The following is a 21,112-nucleotide window of genomic DNA, read 5'->3' as shown; positions in this document are numbered from 1 at the left end:
GTAATTATTCTATGAGATTATCAAATTCTGAGAAAATGCCGAGGGAGGGACTTTTCTTACCTTGTTGTTCCTTATAACAAAGAAACCACAAAATCCCTATTACCTTTGTTCTTATATAGACGTCTAAATGCAGGAATATCATATGTATATTTATATGCGTATCATGTATGTCTATACACACACATATCTTCCAAAAACTGTACCTACCATCAAAAGACACCAGATTTGGGTCATCCTAGAATTCCTTAAAAAGACCTTTTTCTGGTTTCATTCTATAGAGATTCTTCTGTCCAAGACAGAAATACTATATAAACTGAAGACAAAGATTTCCCAGCTCCTAAATAAAAATTTGACCACCTAGGCTTCCTGTGCAGATGCTGATCAGAAGAGAGAAGCCAATGTTAATGGCTAACAGGACATATGGAAGTCTTCTTCAGTCCATCACTTCCAGGTTATTTTTTGATCCTTCAATTTGACCCCAGAAAAGTCTCAGAGTACCTGGAGCAATTTTATGGACTTTAGGTAACTATTATTCTGTGAAGCATCAGGGAAATTCTAGGGAGTTTGATTTAGAGAACTTCCTAGTATCCAAGAAAGAGAAAGATCATGGGGAGTACCACCATGGCAGAGAAATACAACAACGGCCAGTCTTTATAAAGTAACTTAAGGTTTACAAAGTGGTTTATGCTCATTATCTCATTTGATTCTCATAATTATACTGTGAAGTAAGTGCTGTTATTATTTCTGTTTTACAGTTGAAGAAACTAAAGCTGAAACTTCTCAGTGACTTTTCCCAGAGTCTCACAATTAGGAGACTGAATTAAGATCTTCCTTATTTAGGTGCCAACTCTCTTATGTACTCTGGATTCCACTCTCTTGGATCCTACTGTCTATTTACCTTTCTTATTCCATCTCCCTATCTACTATATTGAAAACTTTTAATAGAAACAAAACACAGCCTTGAGTCCATCTTTTGTACCAGGGCTGAACAAGAATGATGGACGATGGACAGATTATACCTCCAAAGGGATAGCCATACAGGTTATACCTCTAAATATACACATTTTTCCTTTAAATACAATGGGAAAAAATAATTGGAAGAATCAAGCTCAACTCCAGAAAATCTAAATTGGGAATTTATACATGGAATATTTGGCATTTCCAAATGATAGTCTCCAATAATAGGGATTTTTCAAGGAATCCAAGACCCTACCAAAAACAACTACAAGAGTCCTCATTGATTATTTTGGGCAGAGAGAGCAGAATATTACATACATCATCTTATACACGTATCATGCTAGTTGGTTTTCTTCAATTATTTTTCCTTGGGAAGGGGAAGAATTCTACAGTGAGAAATAGTTTGATATCTTTTGATTTAAAAAGAAAGAAAAGGATCTCTAAAAAAAACTTTAAAAGATTTTATTGTGATATAAATACAGAACAGAGATCACATATTTTTTGCTTCCCTTCTGCCTCTAGAGTTGGGAAGGACCAGAATAAAATGGAAGGGCAGAATGATCAAGGGAGGCATCATGGTATACTGGAAACATCATTGGTCTGGAATTAGGAGGTCTGGGTTCAAATACTGTCTCTGACACTCATGACATGAGTGAGTTAAGTTCCCTAAGCCTTGTACTAAAAGGAGCTTTTCAACTCTAGATATATGAGCTTACAATTGGCCCATAACATAGTGCCTGGAACACAAGACCTGCATAATAAATGCTTATTGACTAATTGATTAATAATCTTACTGAAGTTTGGGCCTGTAATAAAGGGAATAGTTCCGAGGAAGAACGAGGAGTATGGTCAAGAAATCATCATTTGAATCTTCGTTTGTATCCACAAGTTCTATACAAGTGAGGTTGATGGTCAGGTCAGGAGCTCATGAAAAGGACTCTTTTTTTTTTTTCCTCATTCAAATGATTCCAGGCTAGAAAAATAAAGAAAAAGCAAGTTAAGTAAAACTATAAATCTGATTTGAGGAATAACATAGTAGTTTGGAAAAAAAAACCAGAAAAATGGATTCTTTGTTTGGGGAGAATGGGTAGGAAGGAATCTTATTTATCTGGAGAAATCCAATACTAAGAAAGATATTACAAATTAAATGCTGAGACTTTTAAACTTCCTGAAATATTAATGCTCTTTTTTTGCTAACAAAAGCATTTATTGGGCCTTTTTTAACCACAGGTTGTTTTTTTTTAGCTTTCCTGGAGCTGAATGATGTCTCTGTAGGTTAGACCTTGTTAACAAAATGATTTTGACATGCACTGACCTTGCTAATATGCTAGATTTTGGGAATTGCAGCTGTTTTTGTTGAATAAAATAATCTTTTATTCTTTTCACTGTTCAAAATACTCACTGATATATCCAAGGGATAAATCTAGAAGAAAGCCTTTTGATAATAGTTTTTGATAATCTGGCCAAGCCAGGACCTGGTTTCAAATCCTGCCTCTGACATGTACTATCTTTAACAAATCATTTCTCTGGGCCACAATTTCTTCATCTGTTAAGTGAGTGTATTGAACTAGATGGCCTTTCAGTCTATCTATGAGTATCATCCTAGGAGCTCTCAACTACCCTGGACTTTGGGTTAAATCTCTTTAGCAAAGTGAAGAAAGAATTTCAAAATGATCCAGTTATCTCGATCACTATGGACAGTTTAACCAAGAACTGATTCCACAAAGAGACAGTGCATCAGTTAGTCAATAAACCTATTATACACTGGGCACTGAAGATACAAAATAAAAGCGAAATAGATTCTGATCTTAAGAAGCTGAGAATATAAAGGAAGACAATATATGTGTATATATGTGTGTGCATATATATACACACACACTATGAACACGCATATACATATGTGTGTGTGTATATATATATATACACACACACATATGTACTTATGTGCTGCTGGATATGGCACTTGCCCCCATTTATCCTTAGATTCTTTTTCTCCCTGGGCGGGTGCTGGCTTGATCACCCTACTTGCCCCTACACTGGCTGTTGGTCAGCTGGTTCTCCCTAGGGCATCCACCTGTCTACTAGTATAATTTTCAGGAATCTGTTATTCTCATTATGATCCACCACCAGTTTTATTTCCCATTAACAAGTGAACCACTAATATTTAGCCTTAACCAAAATACTGAAAATGCAAAACAAAACAAAACAAAACAAAACAAACAAACAAACAAAAAACCCAACAACAACAACAACAAAATATTCTCCTCTCAGACCTCAATATCACTCTCACCAATGCATACAACATCTGTCAGGAGAGCGGGCACGCGTCTATGGTCTCAAAGTGAATGAAACACATAGAGAATGTTTATGATCAGGTCAACTCACATCTCTGAGATTGTGGACTTTTGCATCCTCTTTCAGTCCTAGAGGCTACCCAAACATTTCTCCAATTAGTGTAGCTTGTGTGTTGAATAAATGGCCATATACAATCAGCATCTCCATTTATGTCCCTCTCTCTCTCCTCTTAACACAATATGATCTGAATTCTAATATTTGATTAAAACTATTTTCTCCAAAATTATCAATGATCTCTTAATTGCCAAATCTAATGGCTTTTTTTCAATTCTCAAAGTAATTGCTCTTTCTGCTGCCTTTGCCTGCAGAAAATGAATTGACCAACCACTTTTTTTTTTTTTTTTTTGATACTCTGTCCTTTCCAGGTCTTTGTGACATTGCTCTTTCTTGGTTTTTCTCTTGTCTTACCTCTCCTTTTCAGTTCCCTTTATTAGATCTTTGTCCAGGTTACTCATGCTAATGGTAAGTGTCTCTCAAGGGTCTATCAAGATCTCTTCTCTTCTCCTTCCATACTATTTTGTTTGGTGATCTCGTGAGTTCCCATGGATTCAATTATCCCCATACATCTGATTCTAAGACCTAATTGTTATAGATTACCAATCTCATATCTCCACCTATCTAATTAGCATCTGACACCCGATATCCATTATATAGCTTAAATTCGGTATGGCCCAAACTGAACTCACTATCTTTACTATCAAGTTTTCTCCTCTTTCTAACTTTCCCATACTGTTGAGAGCACCATTAACCTTCTAATCACTTCAGCTTGCAACCAAGATATCACTGGTTCTTTGTTCTCAATTGCCATCCCTCCATATCCGAGTCATTGACCATTCTTGTTGATTCTAGTCTCTCCCCTGACACTGTCACCACCCTGGTACAGGCCCCATGACCAATTATCTCCTGACCTTGGCTCTTTCCACATTCCATCCTTCCCTCAGATGTCCAACCAATCTTTTAAAAATGCACCTTCTTATGCACTCACCCCGACTTGTTCCTTATGACTTCTAGTATCAGATATAAAGTTTTTTGTTTCAGGTTCAAAGAAAAACTTGTAAAGTCCTTCATGAGCTCAAGCAAAGTGACAAGGACATAGTAGTGTACATAGTAAAAGCAAAGTTGTGGGATGATCAGCTGTGAATGAATTTGCTATTTTCAGCAATGCAATGATCCAAGACTACTCTGAAGGACTTATGATGAAAAATGCTATCAATTCCCAGAGAAAGAGCTTATTGTGTCTGAATACAGATTGAAGAATATTTTTTGTACTTTCTTTTTTCCCTTGAGGGTTCTTTTTTTGGGGGGAGGCAGGAGGAAGGGCTATCTTTTCTTTTTCGACATGATTTTTATGGAAATTTTTGTACAGCTTCAATGGAGATGTCAGGGGAAGGGGGAGAATATGAACTTCAATATTTTAAAAACAAATGTAAAATGTTTTTCTGATAGCATCCCATCCATCATTTCTTATATAACAATAATATTCCTTCACAATCTCATACCACAATTTATTCAGCCAATCCCCAATTAATGGGCATCCCCTCAATTTCCATTTTTTGAGTTGCTATAAATATTTTTAGGCATATAGATTCTTTTCCTTTAAAAAAGGAAAAATCTCTTTTGGAATTTATGCTTTTGTTAGAGTGCGCATGATTTTATAGCCCTTTGGGCACAAATCATATCTTTTGATCACTTATCAAATGAGGAATATAAAGAACCCATTCTCAAACCTTAATCTTTGTGTCTCCATAGAGATTATCTCTAACACACACACACACACACACACACACACACACACGCACACACACACACGCACACACACACGCACACGCACATATACATAGGCTGGCTTGCTTTCTCTCCTCAGCACTCAGCACAGTCAGTACCTGGCACACAAAAGGTGCTTAATAAGTGCTTATTTGCTCACTGACTCCTAGTTAATTGGCAAAACAAAATTGTTCCTGCAGATCAACTTAGGTAATGCTACTGACAGATCCAAGCTCTCTGCCTTCAGGGGAAGGATCCTGAGTTGTTTGTCCAAAGTATATGCCATTTTTCATATTCCCCACCAAGTCTAGAACTGATGACTTCAGCTCTATGAGGTCATTTAAGAATGCATGCAGAAGGCCCAACTTCCCATCAGTTCCTGAAAGCTTTCAACACCACAAGCAGAAGCAGTTGAGATTAGCCAATTCTCCTGAAGGTAGAATTTGGGTCCCTGCCTCCTACCCAGGTTACTGTGTTTCAGCCATACTAGAGACAATATAGAACATACAAGTGCTTTCTTTCCAAAATCCAGACAATTTGGAATTGATAAATTCTGTAACCTTTGTTCGTTCTTTTACCAAATTCTTCTTGAGAGTATGTAGGGTGCTGTGAGGTTCACAAAAATGTCCAGACTCCACAGGAAAAAGGACCCACTTACGCAAAAAATGTTTGTAGCAGCTCTTTTTGTGGTGGCAAAGAGTTGGAAAATGAATAGATGCTCCTCCACTGGGGAATGGCTGAATAAGTTACGGTATATGAATGTAATGGAATATTATTGTATTATTTAAAAAATGATGAGCAGGCTGATTTCAGAAAAGCCTGGAAAGTTTTTACATGACTTATGCTGAGGGAAGCGAGCATTACCAGGAGAACATTGTACACACCGACATCAAGATTGTGTGATGATTAACTATGATAGACTTAGTTCTCAACAATTCAGTAATCCAAGGCAATCGCAATAAACTTTGGATGGAAGCCACCATCTGCTTCCAGAGACTGAATGTGGATCAATTCACATTATTTTCACCTTTTTTCCTTTCTAATGATTTTTTTTCCTTTCTGATTTTTATCTCCCAACATAACTCATATGGAAATATGTAAAAACTGAATGTATACATGTAAACAAAAAAAATTAAAACAAAAAAAAAATTTAAGTCCAGTCCCTGATGTCAAAGAACTGCTTAACTAGCTGGAAATATGTTACATGTATACATACATGTACAGCATAATGGCTTATATATGGTACTTTATATTCTTATGTATTTGATTTTCACAACTAGCCTAGAAGTTACCTTCTTTCTGTTTTATAGTTGAGAAAACTTGCCCATAGCAAATCCAAATCCTCCAGTTTCCAATTCCAACACACTTTCTCTCTACCAAATTACCTCTTTTAAGACATTTTATTTTTATTTTTAATTCCTCTTTCTCTTCCTCCATCCTTTCAACAACAAGGCTAGAAATACAATGCCTATTTATGCATATGAAATCATGCAAAACATTCTCTTGAGACATATGTACAAATGACTTTTAGCCCATAAGTACTATGTGTCTGGCATAAATACAAGGCTACAAGCAAGAGGACTAGGAGGGAATTATTCATGGATGGGGAGATCTGGGAAGGAATCATAACGGAAAAGCAAGAAAAGAAGAAGGAAAGGAAGAGGAGAGTGGGGAAGAGGAGGAAGAGGAGAAACAAAATAGGAAAGAAAGGAGGAAAGGAAAAAGAAAGGAAGAGGGGGATTCAAGTAAACAGCATAAGAAAGGATGGGAAGGAAGTCCAGGCAGAGGGATGCAAAACTCACTGCCCCATTCTGCCTTTCCCACAAAGGTAGGATGAGGAGAGTCCAGAAGCAGGAAGCTCAGGTAAGGAAGCAGCTTATAATACCCTAGGCATAGATGGGTGGTGAGAATATAATCTAGGATAATGTCAATGGAAACAGAAACAAAGAGATGGATTTAAGGAAATATGTGAAAAAATAATTTACAGATGCTGGCAACCAGATGGATAAAGTGAGTTCCAGAAACAGAGCAACCCTGGCTCCCTTCTGAGTCTACATGGTTCTAGCATCAGTTACCTGTATTATGACTGAGTAGGTCGTGCACAGGATCTTGCTGAGTTCAATGATTACTTTGATGAGAGAGATGATCACTTGGAGACCACTGAGCGTTATAAGAATAGAAAATAAAATAATATTCCATTCGACCACATGAGCAGGCTCCAGACACTGGCTCCATGTGCTAGGATCACTGAGGAAACTATAAGAGGAAAAAATGGGCAAAATGAGACTGGTGACTCATTCGTTTTTTATTCCATCTAGAATGATGCAAAGGTAGCTGAAAAATTCAAAGCTGTTTTAACATTCATTCTTTCAAGCAACAGGTATTTCCCAGGTCCCTTCTGTACTTATTTATTGTGCTAATAGGTGGAGGTTATATGAAAAATAAACTTAATTTCTACCCTCAAAAAATTTGCAGTCAAAGACAAAAGGACAGGAGGGGAATAGGGCCTGGATCCATGAGTTTTTATATTAAATATTAAGAACTACTTTTACCAGTGCAGGTTTGAATTTATCTCCCCAGAGAGATTTCTAGAATGATTTGTCCAGGCCCACAGATCCAAGATCTCTCAGGACTTCAAGATCAGCTTTTTATCTATTTCTCATGGGATCATTGATTTAGAACTGGAAAGAAACTTTAGAAACATCCAAACTCCTCAATTTATAAATGAAGAAACTGAGGCTTAGAAAAGTTGTGATGGGACTAGAACTCTGGATTAGAATCCTGATTCCAAGTTCAGTCTTCTCTCCTCCATACCACCCCCTCTCTCCTTCATCTTTGTTCAAAAGCAGCTTAAGATGATACATGATCAAGTTGGTTGGTGGGTGTGTTTCATTCTTGAAGAGGCAAAAATGACATCACTGTGTTGGGATCATGGTACAAGGGATCAACCATGGCTGATCAGACCAACACAAGTTTGGAAAGCGCTACCACAGGTCGGCCACAAGTAAGTACCAAAGGATTGGAAGAAGCAATGAATTCTCTAGTTCAGGGTAGGGTTGGAATGATCCCAGAGGATGTACTACTGGATCTGACCCTATGCAAGAATATGAAATGATCATAGGGATTTGGCCAATCATTTTCCCCTTGATCCCAAGTTGCATCACGTCAATTTTACTAATAATGTCCCTGTATCTAAGGGCTTTTGGTGGTATCTGGAGTGACTAAATAGCTCTTTACAAAAGAGACAACACCTAGGAGCAATGGGTGGAGGCTGTCAGGAAAACTATCCTAACCTTTCAAAGTTCAAAAAAGAAATGGCTGCTTTTGTGAGTATTCCATCACTGGAAGTCTTCAAGGAAAGGCTGGATGACCCACTTTTAGAGTATGTTTGGAAAATGGAGGGGAAGATCCTCATTCAGTTATGGACTGCCCACTGAGATATATTCCAGTCCTGTGATTCTGCCCTCCTGCTCAGTCAACATAATTGATCATAATCTAACTAAGGGCAGGGACCCAAAAACACCCCCTCCTGATCCTTGGACTCAAGTCATTTGACCGACTTTCTGGCTCATTTACTGTTCTACCTTAATATTTGTGTGGCATTAGGCTTGGTTTTTTTCCTCTTTTTTAAAAATTTGTTGTGTGCATGACTAAACATCTTACTGCAAAGATTCTCTTGGCAGGCAGGTTTAAATTTTCCTCTAAGCCATTTGGTGGAAAGAGGAATTGTTACCTGATACTCTGTGAAAACCAAATTCAGGACTGAAGATTTAACATCACTGTAAACATGAAAAGGTCAGGTACTCAATTATGAAAATTTGGTGCTTAAGGAAGCTTAGGATGAACACAGCCATCTCCTTGTCCTGAAGGTGAGAACCAAGAAAGGCGGCTGATGAGTTTGGGGAAACATGAAAACAAAAATCAGTGCTCAGGAGGGGGAACTGGAGGCAAAGAAAGAAGTCAATCACCCGTGGTTTGCTTCAGGTTTCCTTCTCCTTATGACAGAGCCACTTCCTTCTTCAACGGACTCTCTGGGTCACTGATCAGCTGTCACCCAGGTGAGGTGTCCCAATGCAGGAACCTCAGCTATTGCCCCTATTTGAGACACTGTGGTCTTTCTCTCCTCCCTGCCAAAAGGTAATGGGCAGAGCAAGAGTGATGATATGGGCCCTTCCTTCGCCAAGGCAATGATTGCAACTGAATTAGAAATAGTAAATATAATTAGGCCCTTACTATTTACCAGGAACTGTGCTAAGCAAAACAAAACCAAACAAAAATCTATGTCCCTTGTCTCAGAGAGATCCCTTCCTAATGGAAGAGACACTATGTAAATAACTAAATACATACAACATATGTATAGAGCAAATGGAAATCTTTCCAGAAGATGAGATTTGGGCGTTTTATGACTTGACCAGCATCATGGAGATAATAGGTATCAGAAGAACTCAGGTTTTCATGACTCCCAGCCCACTCCGCTATCCACTTTACAATGCAGCTTCTTGTATCTGTCTTTTCCAATGAATCAAAAGCAAGTCTGACCCATTCATGAAAGTATGCAAATAAGCTTACATCCTAGCTCCATCACTAATCTATAATTTACACCAAGCTAATATTACCTTGCCCCAGCCTTCCCTAGGGCATGGATCAAATGCTTCCTTTTTAAAGTCCTGAATAACCAAGACTTCCAATGATTAGGGGGGAAACCTAAACATGGCTAGATTTATCTCCGAACAATTACAGCTGTTAACAAATATTACCATTTTAGAGGATCATTTCTATGTTTCCAATTTGTTATAAAACTAATTAGCATTGAATGACAAATACTAATAGGAGTTATGAACCAGTGGGTGAACGTTAAGCGCCTTCCCTAGCTTCCATGAATTGGGAAGTTTCATCTTACCTCCCTGTGGTATCTTCAAAGACATATTCCCAGCCATTGAGGGTACGGCAGTATGGTCCTTGCACTAATCCCAGTGCTGATATCACCAAGCAATATCCAGAGAAAGCAATTCCAAGGACAGAAAAGATAATGGAGAGTAAACTCTAAATTAAATATAGAAGAATTTTAGTGACATTAAACAAGACAGAGGGAATTTGCAGTAAATGATCACACAGGTACCTCCTTTCTCAATTTCACTTGAACTTACCTCATTGTGTAAAGTATTAATAAATAAATATCCACTCTAAATCTAATTGTTCTATAAATTTATACGTAGTAATTTTTAATTCTGAGCAAGTACTAACATCTGTGCCTGGAGAAAGACATATAAAAACTCTTCCTTAATTGAAAGATTAAGAGTGAGTAGAAGTGACAGGGACAGAGCACTTTACAGTCTGCCATCTTGATAATTCCATTATAACTGTTTTTGTTAACTAGACGCTAAATTCTATTTCTAGTTCTGAGGATTTCAAGTGCACCTTCTAAATATGGAACCCAGAGACAAAACACCAGTCACCTTACCAGACATGATTCTAATGATTTGCAAAGTCCATTTTAAAGTACTTTTTAGTTTCACATCATATAAACCAATCTTGTATGACTGACCAAACTGTTTGTAGTCCACTGTTATACAGGTCATATAATTAATTTATGGCACAGACATTGTGAAAGGATTCTCATAAGCCATCAACAACTTATTAAACCTTTATTATGTTCAAGATAGCAAGCCTTGGGATGGAATGGAGGTAAAAAACACAGTTCTGTTCCTAAGGACTTAACAACCAATTTGGAAAGTATCTGACAATGTGAAGAATCTCTGATAGCATCAGTACAGGGAACTTCTAGTGGAGGAACTCTTTCCAGTAATGTAGATCATTATATCACTACATTGATAAGTTACTTAGATAGAAGTGAGAATTTTATGTGGTCCATTTTAATGCTAAGTCCACTATTCTACCCATCATAGTATATTGCCTCTAAAAAAACATATATATAAACTATAACTATTAGTGCAAAGAGTATATGATAAGTCCCAAATAATTTTATAAATAATAAGTGCTATGGGAGCTCAGAATACAGAGAATCTCATGGGCTAGGATGATCAGGAAAAGGCATACAGAGAAATTAGCATCTGGCCTTGAAGATAGAAAGCAGAAGGAAGACACATATAAGGCAGGAACAAAACAATGGAAGCCAAGATTCAAATATGAGAAAGGGAATGCTGTGCATAAAGGGCAGTGAATAGATCAGTCTGACTGTTCTGAAAAGTTCATATAAAGGAGTAGTAAAAAATTAAATTGGAAAGATAGAATAGGGCCATATTATGAAGGTCCTTGAATGTCAGGTTAAAGAATTTAAATGTTAGCCTGTAGGTAAAGAGCTATTGAAAGTTTTAGAGCAAATGGGACATAATGAAAATAGTATTTCAGAATTCTTAATTTGGTATCTAGATTGGAGAGGGGAGAAGGGAGAGTCAGAAAGACAAGGTAGCAGATTATTGAGATGATCCAAGTATGAAATGGTATGAGTCTGAATTAAAGTGATGACAGTAGAAAGAGGAAGAGAAAAAATAGGTATGAGAAACATTAGAAGAAAGAATTGATAGTGATTTAGAAAAGATTGGTGTGGGGGGGAAAAGGAGAGGGATTATAATAAGAACTTGAAGCTTGTGATTCAGGATGACTTGGAGAAAAAAAAAGATATCACTGACAAACAATACAAAAGTGATACATAGTTTTAAAAGAAAAACAATTTGGAGCAATCTGTGTTAAGGCAGAGAGATAACCAGCCAAGCTTGATGTGGCAAAGCCATCTGGTATCTCCTTCTTTCTCTCCCTTTCTCCTGCTGCCCTCCCTCATGTCCTTCCTTCTCTTTTTAAAGAACAGAAACATTTCCTGTGTCTGGTTTTGTGATGTTCAATGGAAAAGGAAGTATATTCACCGGTGGGAAGCACTGTCATGTGATATAGAGCAGTCAGAAATCTTGGCTTGGCTAACAGTTTATCACTTGACTTTGGCCAAGTCACTCCATCTCTTTGAATCTCAGTTTCCTCAAAAGGGAAGGCTGAACGAAATGATCACTGTGAGTTCTTCCAGCTAGGTAATGTTCTGTAATCTGCATGTATCATGTCATCAAAACAAAACCTGGCACGGACAGAGTGTAACAAATTCATCAGAGCCAGGTTAAGGAAGAATATATTCATTTTAAGGAATTAGCAAACTTACCAAGGTACATAGAAAAAAATTAGTAGTTTTCCTAGAACAATAGAAATGATCCCCACACTCATTCCCAGAACATTAAGTACCATATGGTCTGCCTCTATTAGTTGACAAAATTAAAAAACAAACAAAAACTCTCCAACAACCACAATCACAGCAACTAGACATGTTTCACTCAATTTCTAGGAAGGGAATATCATTGTGCTTCTTAGGATTCTCCCTACTTTTGAGATTGAAGATTAGAAAAATTTCCCATTTCCCTTTCAAGTAATCTCCATTATCTTAAAGCTTGATATCTTGGCTAAGGCGTTCATTGTTCCCCAGTTGACTGCCTGCTGACATATCTATTAGAACAAATCAAACTCATGAGATTAAAAAAAAAGCGAGATTCTTGTGTAACCCACAACTCAAACATCAAAGGTCTCACTTCCTGTCTTCCCTCTTTGCCTTTTTTTCCCCATAACTCTTGGAAGCCTAGATGAACTATTCGACTGTCATTACTACAAGAGCTTAACATAGAATATTTGAATTGGAAGGGAGATCATTCATACAATTTTGTAGGTGAAAAAATGGCCTCAGAAAAAGGTGACTTGCCAAAAGTCCTATAAGTAGCAACCAGAGGCTCAGACTTGTGAAGACAAATCCAGTACTTTCCCCTTATATTACATCACTTTTTTTCATTGATCCAAGGCATTGGAAGATCTAATTACAGAGACAGAACTTAAAGACAAGATGGAAGACAAAGCTTTGGGACTACATTAAAAATTTAAAAAACAACACAGAAATTCAGCATCAGAAGAGACCTCAGTCTAAGAAAGAAAAACAAGAAGAAACCCAACCTACCTAGGAAACAACAAATTCTCTTTGTAGCATGTGTTTTTTGTTTGGCTTTGATGACAGAGCCTGTGCTTGAAGATGGGAAAGAGACTGCAGCTGCTCCCTCTGGACACGGCTCAGCTCACTTTGGGATGGCTGGCATGGCTGGGATGGCTGGGGAGTTTTTCCTTAAGTCGTGGTGTTTGTTTTTTGTCTTTGAAGAAGGCTAATGACATCATAAATGATGGGTTGGCTTGCCCATGAATTGGATTTAAGTGAGGCAGAATTGTACAAAATTGTTGGCCCCACATTCTCTTCCTGATCATCCAAGTCCAGCGGCAGGACAGAGTTAGGAAGACTGGATTCTCCCGAAACCCAGAATACCATTTCTCCTTTTTTTTAATTTTCCTCTCATTCCTCCTATTTTTCCCTGGTTCTGTCAAACAGAACCAGTTTTTAAATTATTCTTCTGATAATTTTTTAATTTAAACCTTGGGGTATTTGAAGAAAACTATCATATACCCAGAAATCATTTCCTCTTCAGGCTAATATTCCTAGCTTCTTCCACTAATCTTCCTACAGCATGGACTTGAGGCTCTTCCCCATCCTTTCCCCTCCTGTGAATGCTCTCTGGATCTTATCAGCATCCTTTCTAAAATGTGATAGCCAGAAGTGAACTACCAATTTGTGGGCTGACTGGGGCCATCTTCTCATTCTTGGGTGATAGATAGCTTTCAACAGAGCTTTCAATAGATCATATGGTATCATAATAAGAAGTTTACTGGAAAAATCACAAATAATTAATATTGCATATGTCATGGCATCTTCTCAAAAGAATTCAAACTCAGACTATCTCCCACCTAAGCTAAGACATTTATTAAGAATAACAGCACCCAGTGGTGAAATGCCAGTGGGCATCTCTCCTCAGAGGAGGCAGCCTTGTTGGGACAAAAGTGGTTACTTCATAGAGCAAGAATGGCTGATGGAAAAAAAGGCAGCAAGCCATAATGGGAGAGGAGACAAAGAAGGTCCAAGGGTGTATGTAATTATGCAGGGACTATTACGTTGGGGGGGAGGGAGAATTGCAATGTTAATTATATATTAATGAATCTAGGCTCACTAAAAGGTGAGGGCTGGCTATGCAAAAATGTCATTTCAGGGAAAGTCCCTTCTGTAGTTTTCAGGCCAATATCCTGTTTAAACTGGATATCCACTGGTCAGCTCACTTCCCTGTGGAGACTGCATGTTTATTGCTCACAGCAGAAAGCTCCTGCTTATCTCAGCAGTTCACTTTTGAATTTTCACAACTGTAATTTTTGCTATTGAGGATACTGAAGGATATGAATCTTTTAAAGTCATTTAGCCTGCATATCCTGCAATGTTCATATGCATTTGTTTTTGCTTTGTCTCAATTAGATTGTAAGCTCCTCAAGGTGAGCACTGTCTTTTGCCTCTTTTTATATCTTAAATGTTCAGCTCAGTGCATATAATATAATGTAATATACATGTTATATTATAACATAGATTAATAAATGCTTATTAAATTGAGTAGTACTCTATCCTTGGGCTTCCAAATCTTTCTGCCATCAACTTTCATTAATGTCAATAACAATAATTTACTTCACAGGGAGCATATGATTATAAGCTTGACACCTTCTGTCTGGAAGAAAATGGGCTTGGGCTTATTCTACACACCTGAACAGAGAGTGGGAAGCTGAAATTCTAGACCTGTTTCTACCATTCACTCATGGTCTATCCATTTGCAATAGTACTTCTGGCTATTGTATCACAGCGTAGCCCTATAGTGAGCTTGTAGTCCATTAGAAGTCCCAGAACTTTCCTACTTACTATCTGTGTGAATTTGAGCAAGTTAAGTAACTGGGTCTCAGTTTCCTCATCTGGACAATCAGGAAAGCTGGACTTTCAAGTTTCCTTCAGGCCCAAATTTATGCTTCCATTTACTCCCTAAATTCTCTCCCCATCTTCCATTTCAATTTGATGAGCATATTTTCCCTCCTAGAGAGTAGGAGCTCATTGGCACTTTCCTCATAAGCCAGATTGGTTTGCCAATGGCCATGCCCAAGGCTTACAGGAGAGAAGTATGCTCACAAAATTGTCTAGGGAAGATCAATCCCTCTCCATTTACACTCTTAAATGGGATTACTGCAAATTGCATAAATGACATTTAAATTCTTTCAAAATACTTAGTTTTAGGCTATTTGAAATGAATAACAAATCTTGAAACCAGACTTTAGTTGTTCAATTTTGAACTGAAATATATTAAAGCATTATTATTGTCACTGTATTGGTGTTTTCTGCAGACAGACTGAGAGAAGAAAGTAGATTTACTGAGAAGAAAAAGGACAACTAAGCGGCACAGTGTATAGAGAGTGCTGGGCTTGAGCGCAAATCCAGCCTCAGATAATTCTGAGCTGTATGACCCTAAGGAAGTCATTTTTGCCTCAGTTTCCTCATCTGTAACATGGACTGAAGAAGGAAATAACAAACCATTCCAGTATCTTTTTCAAGAAAAATCCAAATGGGATCATGAAGAGTCAAACTGAAGAACAACAAACTTACTTAGAAAGCAACAACAGCAGATTCTGCCCTTACCATATATTTTTTGCTGCAGTTCTCACTCTGACAGCATTTATATGGTGTGTTCCTCTCCAGTATTAGGAGAGCTGCAGCTACTATTAGCATCTGGAGGAGAGAAAAGATAAAAGGTTTAAGGATGACGCTTTAGCCCCGTATTTATCACATTGCTTATCCTCAAAACCAACTTTTTATTCATTTAATGACTATTAATGATAAAGGGCAGTGGATAGAGCGGTGGGTCTGGAATCCAGAAGACTCATCTTCCTGAGTTCAAATTCAGCTTCAGACACTTACCATCTCCTTGGGCAAGTCACTTAATCCTGTTAGCCTCAGTTTCCCCATCTGACAAATGAGCTAGAGAAGGAAATGATGGAATACTCCAGTATCTTTGCCAAGAAAAGCCACAAAGGAGGAGGAGGAGATATCCATTAACTAATGACCACTGACTAATAGTCTCTGACTAATGAGAAAGTGGGGATTTCCCAGCCTGGCTAGCTTTTCCCATTTTCTCACTGACTCTGTAGATGGGGGAAGATGATTCATCTGAAGTTTTGCTTTTGTTTACCAGACTTTCTTCTTTAATATATTAACATCTGAGATTCAGGATGTATTTAAAATTCAAGAAATAATGTGAAATGTATTCTCTGAATTACCCAGATTGCTTATATATATAAATCAAATAAACCCATGAATTCACTTTACTTCATGCAATGTTCTTGGTCTGTAGACACAGGGTTTAATCTCCAAAAAAGAGCTTTGATTTGTTTATTATTCCACATTTCTGACTTGCATCCCAAAGTATTGTGAGGTTTATAGCTCTAAGAGAACTCACCATTCAAATATTAACTTTAGGCAAGTTTACTTCCACTTTTCTAGGTTTGTAGCCAGAATTTCTAGAGTTTGACTATCTAAAGAGGCAGTATGGTATAGAGAGCTGAGTTCAAATTCTGTCTCAGACACATAAAAATCCCTTGCTGTCTCAGTGTCCAAGATAGCTCCGAGATGACAAAATTGCAATTACTAGTCTGAATTTGTAGAACAAACTTCCTCATCTGAGATTTCTCTAAACTATTGGAATCATAGCTATCATATCAGCTATCTAAACTCCAAATGAAATAATTTTCTACTAAGGGGATTTTTAAATATTTTCAGTCTCCCAGATCTTTTGACAAATAAGAAGTAATGGTTTGTGAGCTGGCCATGAGGACAGCCTTTATCAGCACAGATCATAAACCATCTCTGACTGAAGAGACAGGTCCCTAAAGAGCACACAGTTGAAGTCACATTTGCTCTGTGGCACAGAACTAATTTCTGAGGTGGGATTTGAAATCAGATCTTATTGACTCTAAGCTCAGTATTCTTATCTACTACCTCATCCTGCCTCTGACATAACTGTCCCAGCTTAGATAACAATTGATTCCCATTCCTTTCCGCAGAACCATTTTTTTTAAAAAGGAAGTTAATTACATTGCATTTTAATTCTCGTTAGGGTTTCAAATACTTCCAATTTTAGGACCTAAAACTTAAAAAAAGGCAAAATTCATTTTGTCCCTTTCTCATAACTGGGATCCCAGTTACCAGCTTTGTCTGTTGCTTTTCTGCTATGTAAGCTCAGTTCTATCTTACTATATAGTACAGTCTACACATTTGATGAGATAACCAGATGTTTCTTCTGTAATTCGTTCATTTTTATTAGAAAATTCCTCATTTTCTCGGCAAATTAATTAAGTTGTTTCTCTATTCTACCTTCTGACAACAGTATTTAATTTTTTTTAAAAAATTCTGGCCTTAAGAAATATCAGCTAACATGAGCACTTTCATATACACAGTAGAATAGACAATGAGTTGAATGTGAAAATTTGAGTCTCTATTATGTATAATTTGCTTTTTTCTTTAAGTAATCAAATGAAAGTTCATCATAGAATGTTTAAAGCTGTGCAGCTTATCTGTGCTACTTTCTGGGCTTCTGCTCTCATTGATGCATTTTTTAAAAAAAATGATTCAATAACCCTCTTTCTTTTTAAAATTTGATTATCCTAACACTAGGTCTCCTGTCCCTCATAAGTGAAAAAAAGCAAAATTTTAAAAATAAAACAACCCTGAAGGCATATTTATATTAAGTTCTCTCCTAGAGGATGTATTATTGGAAGGTTTGAAGGCAGGATGTCTTGTAGAAATGTTACATGATCTGAGAAATGTTCTTTTAGTTAGAGATGACAGTAGAAAGAATGTAATAGATTTGGAGTCAGAGAACTTGAGTTCAAATCTCAGCTGTCCAGTGGAATGACCACTCTGAGGTTCTGCTTTCTCAAATCTTAATGGTTACTGAGATCGCTTCCTGGACTATGAACATGTGATGTTATACATCTCCCCTGTCTGAACTTTAGAACAGATATCAAATGATCACACACTAATCATCAACTAATTCTTTGTTTTAAAAACAAAAAACAAATAACCTATCATGCCAGACTGCTTAGAATAACTCCAATGGGCTTTCCTACTAACAGCAATACTATAAAAATGGTGGATTAGGACATTAAATCTGCCCTTAAGAAGAACAATTTATCTGGAGGGTCAATATCCTAAAATAAACTTTAAAAAAATAAAATCTACATAACCAAGGACTCTCTAGTCCTGGAAGCCAAATTTCCTCCCAACTTCATTATGCTTAGATTCCCTGTTTTGGTGACACGATAAATAGTTGGTTAACCAATCATGTCCCCCCTGTGCTCAGTTATTAAAGCCCTTCATTTATCACTTTTTCTTATCAGAATAAGGCATTTTTCTGACAAGTCCAAATCTCCCAAACACAACTTACCATGATGCCTGAGAAACAGATTCCTTCAAAATACCACACATAATTGGTGAGTTTGTGGCTGGATGCATATGAAGTCTGTCCATTTGGGAAATATAGCAAGATATTAACAATAATGCTCCAAAGCGCAAGGGGAATTATCAGACAACTGAGGCAGCCACTGCATCTCCGAGCCCCCATCCTGGTGTGGGTAGTATGGTCTGGTAGTCTGTAGAACTCGAGAGTATCAAGAAGGATTTGAAGGCTTCTTTCCCCCTTTTCTCTTTTTTCTTTCTTTTTCTCTTCTTTTTTCTCTTTCTCTATGTCTCCGTCTCGACTCTGTCTCCTTTCTCTCTTTCTTCTCTCTCTCTCTCTCTCTCTCTCTCTCTCTCTCTCTCTCTCTCTCTCTCTCTCTCTCTCTCTCTCTCTCTCTCTCTCTCTCTTTCTACCTGTGACTTTCTTTTCTGGGTCAGACTTTCACTTCATATTCATGAGGAGCTGGTTACTTACTTAGCTATAACTCCAGCCAAACATTATCAGCGTTAAATAGTAGTTTACTGTTCAGGGAACAATAGACAATAATCACTGGCTGAAGAGCCCAATTTGTCTTCATCCTGTGCCAGAAGTGATGAGGTGGGCTGTCTTTTTTTTTCTTTCTGGTTTTAATGTGTCATTTTCCTCTAGATTAAAGACCTCCTGCCTTAACCCTGAGTGAGTTTTAAGAGGGAAGTTTGTAGAAAGGAAAGGAAAGCCAGGCAGCCTTCATCCAACTGTTGGAAGCAGGAGGTTTAGTGAAAACAATCTGATAGACCAGAGAAGCAGCTCTGAGTGCTGGTGAATTCTCACAGCTTCACTTTGTGCCCGGGGCAAGTGCCCATCTTCCTTCCCTGGAATTTGTATGTATGTGTGTGATCTATGTATGTATACATAGATGTACAAATACATCTATGTACATCTATATGTATGTATGTATGTATATATGTATCTGAGAGAGACAGAAACAGAGACAGAGAGACCGGGGGGTGGGAGAAGCAGAAGCAATGAAGAGCTGGCTTCAAATTTTCAAAATTAGGAAGATGCAGATACAAGTTTTTCTCAGTACTCCAGGAACAGACATGGGCCATTGCCTTCTCCCTCTCCCTTTCCCTTTCCCTCTCTCTCTTTCTTCCATCCCCTCCCCCCCCCCCCCTCTCTCTCTCTCTCTCTCTCTCTCTCTCTCTCTCTCTCTCTCTCTCTCTCTCTCTCTCTCTCTCTCTCTCTCTCTCTCTCTCTCCATCTGTATATGTCTCTGTGTGTCTCTCCGTCTTTGTCTCTATTTCTCTGTCTCTGTCTTTGTCTATCTTTGTCTGTCTCTATATTTGTATATCTCTTGTCTCTGTTTCTCTGTCTCTCTCTCTATCTATCTGTCTATCTATCTACTTACCTACCTAGATACACACATATTTAACCTGCCATTTATCTCCATGAATTAAGAATAACCAGGAATTCAATTACTATCTTAATTAGCAGGAAGTGGACCCAGGAAGAAATGAAATGACTGAATAGCTTAAGGGAGCAGTTAGGTTGTCCAGAGAATAGCTTGCTGGACTTGGAGTTAGGACACCTTGAGTTCAAATACTGCCTCAGATACTTACAGGCTTGTGGATTTGGTCTCAGTTTTCTTGATTACAAAGTGGAAATAACAATATTGGCCCCCAGTTTAGAAGGCTCTTGTGAGGCTGATGTGTTATAATATTTGCAAGTACTTTGCAAGAGTCATCTAAATGCTAGCTACTACTGACTTAGTGGAGGTTATCTTGTGATAAGAATAGGACGGGACAAAAACCCCTAAGATTGTGGTACAATGGAGAGAGAGAGCTGCCTTTAGAAATCAGAGTTTCTAGATTCAAGATTCTTCTTCTGGGCTTGTCTTCTGTGAATTTCCTTGGGCTTAATCTGTAAAAATAAAAAGGCTGAACAGAACAGTCTCAGCTAATCCCTCAACATTAAATCAATGATCCCTTAATTTCACTCTCAGGCTAGTGTGATCATGTTTAACCCTGCACAGAATCCTTCCAGTATCCCAGCGCAGGTGAAGCATCCCAGAAGGGCTTTGTGCCCTTTTTCAGAGGACTTTCTTCTTTAACCCTGTTCAGTGGGTACTTCTAAAGCAGAGCCCCTATAAAAAGAGACTTGGGCTTCTGACTTTTTCCTCACCCTATTGATCTAAAATAAACCCACAGTCCTTCTTTAGGCTTTCTCAAGAGTGTTTACTGCTAGGATAAAAGGAGACCAACAAGGATTAAAAACAACACATTAAAAGAGAAAATTCCAAAGGTATAAGGAGTTTTAACAGCTAATCTTTGCTTTTTATGAAGCATTAACACCGCTAGGCCTGACCTGTTTTAGCTTATTGCTGTTTTGTCTCAGAAGTCAAATCTACCCTAGCTTTTTCTCTTTGAATTTCTCAGGGAAAAACTTTATGTCTCTTCTCTGAGTTCTCTACCAGGGAATACAAGAAAAATTCTTCCTTTTTCACTCTGTGCTTTAGTGTCCAAAATTGGATCCCAGAAAAATGGGTATCAAATGGTAAATAACTGGGCCTTCATTTATGTCTCTGAGGATACTATTAGATGTCCATCCCAATCTCTTTCAACATATATTGACAAAATCAAAATCATTTCTTCACA

At 37.7% G+C, this 21,112-nt stretch overlaps 1 protein-coding gene across 1 annotated transcript; it reads right to left on the bottom strand.

The window, feature by feature from the left end:
* Positions 1–1,403: 1,403 nt before the first annotated feature.
* On the bottom strand, positions 1,404–19,024 carry TM4SF18 (transmembrane 4 L six family member 18). The gene is made up of 5 exons (XM_074298363.1): positions 18,468–19,024; positions 15,665–15,754; positions 9,977–10,119; positions 7,152–7,332; positions 1,404–1,930 (listed from the first exon to the last, which is right to left on the bottom strand). The coding sequence occupies exons 1-5, from the start codon at positions 18,642–18,644 to the stop codon at positions 1,916–1,918; spliced, it is 606 nt and encodes a 201-aa protein (XP_074154464.1). The 5' UTR covers positions 18,645–19,024; the 3' UTR covers positions 1,404–1,915.
* Positions 19,025–21,112: the final 2,088 nt, after the last annotated feature.

Source organism: Sminthopsis crassicaudata, chromosome 3 (assembly GCF_048593235.1).
Source record: "Sminthopsis crassicaudata isolate SCR6 chromosome 3, ASM4859323v1, whole genome shotgun sequence".
NCBI lineage: Eukaryota > Metazoa > Chordata > Mammalia > Dasyuromorphia > Dasyuridae > Sminthopsis > Sminthopsis crassicaudata.
This window is presented reverse-complemented; position numbering and strand designations above follow the sequence as displayed.

Coding starts and splice junctions, on each gene's coding strand:
- TM4SF18 (XM_074298363.1), bottom strand. CDS start 18,644: ATGGGGGCTCGGAGATGCAGTGGCTGCCTCAGTTGTCTGATAATTCCC. Junction 10,120..15,664: donor ACTGCAGCAAAAAATATATG/GTAAGGGCAGAA, acceptor TATTTAATTTAG/AGTTTACTCTCCATTATCTT. Junction 7,333..9,976: donor TTTGAAGATACCACAGGGAG/GTAAGATGAAAC, acceptor TTCCTCTTATAG/TTTCCTCAGTGATCCTAGCA.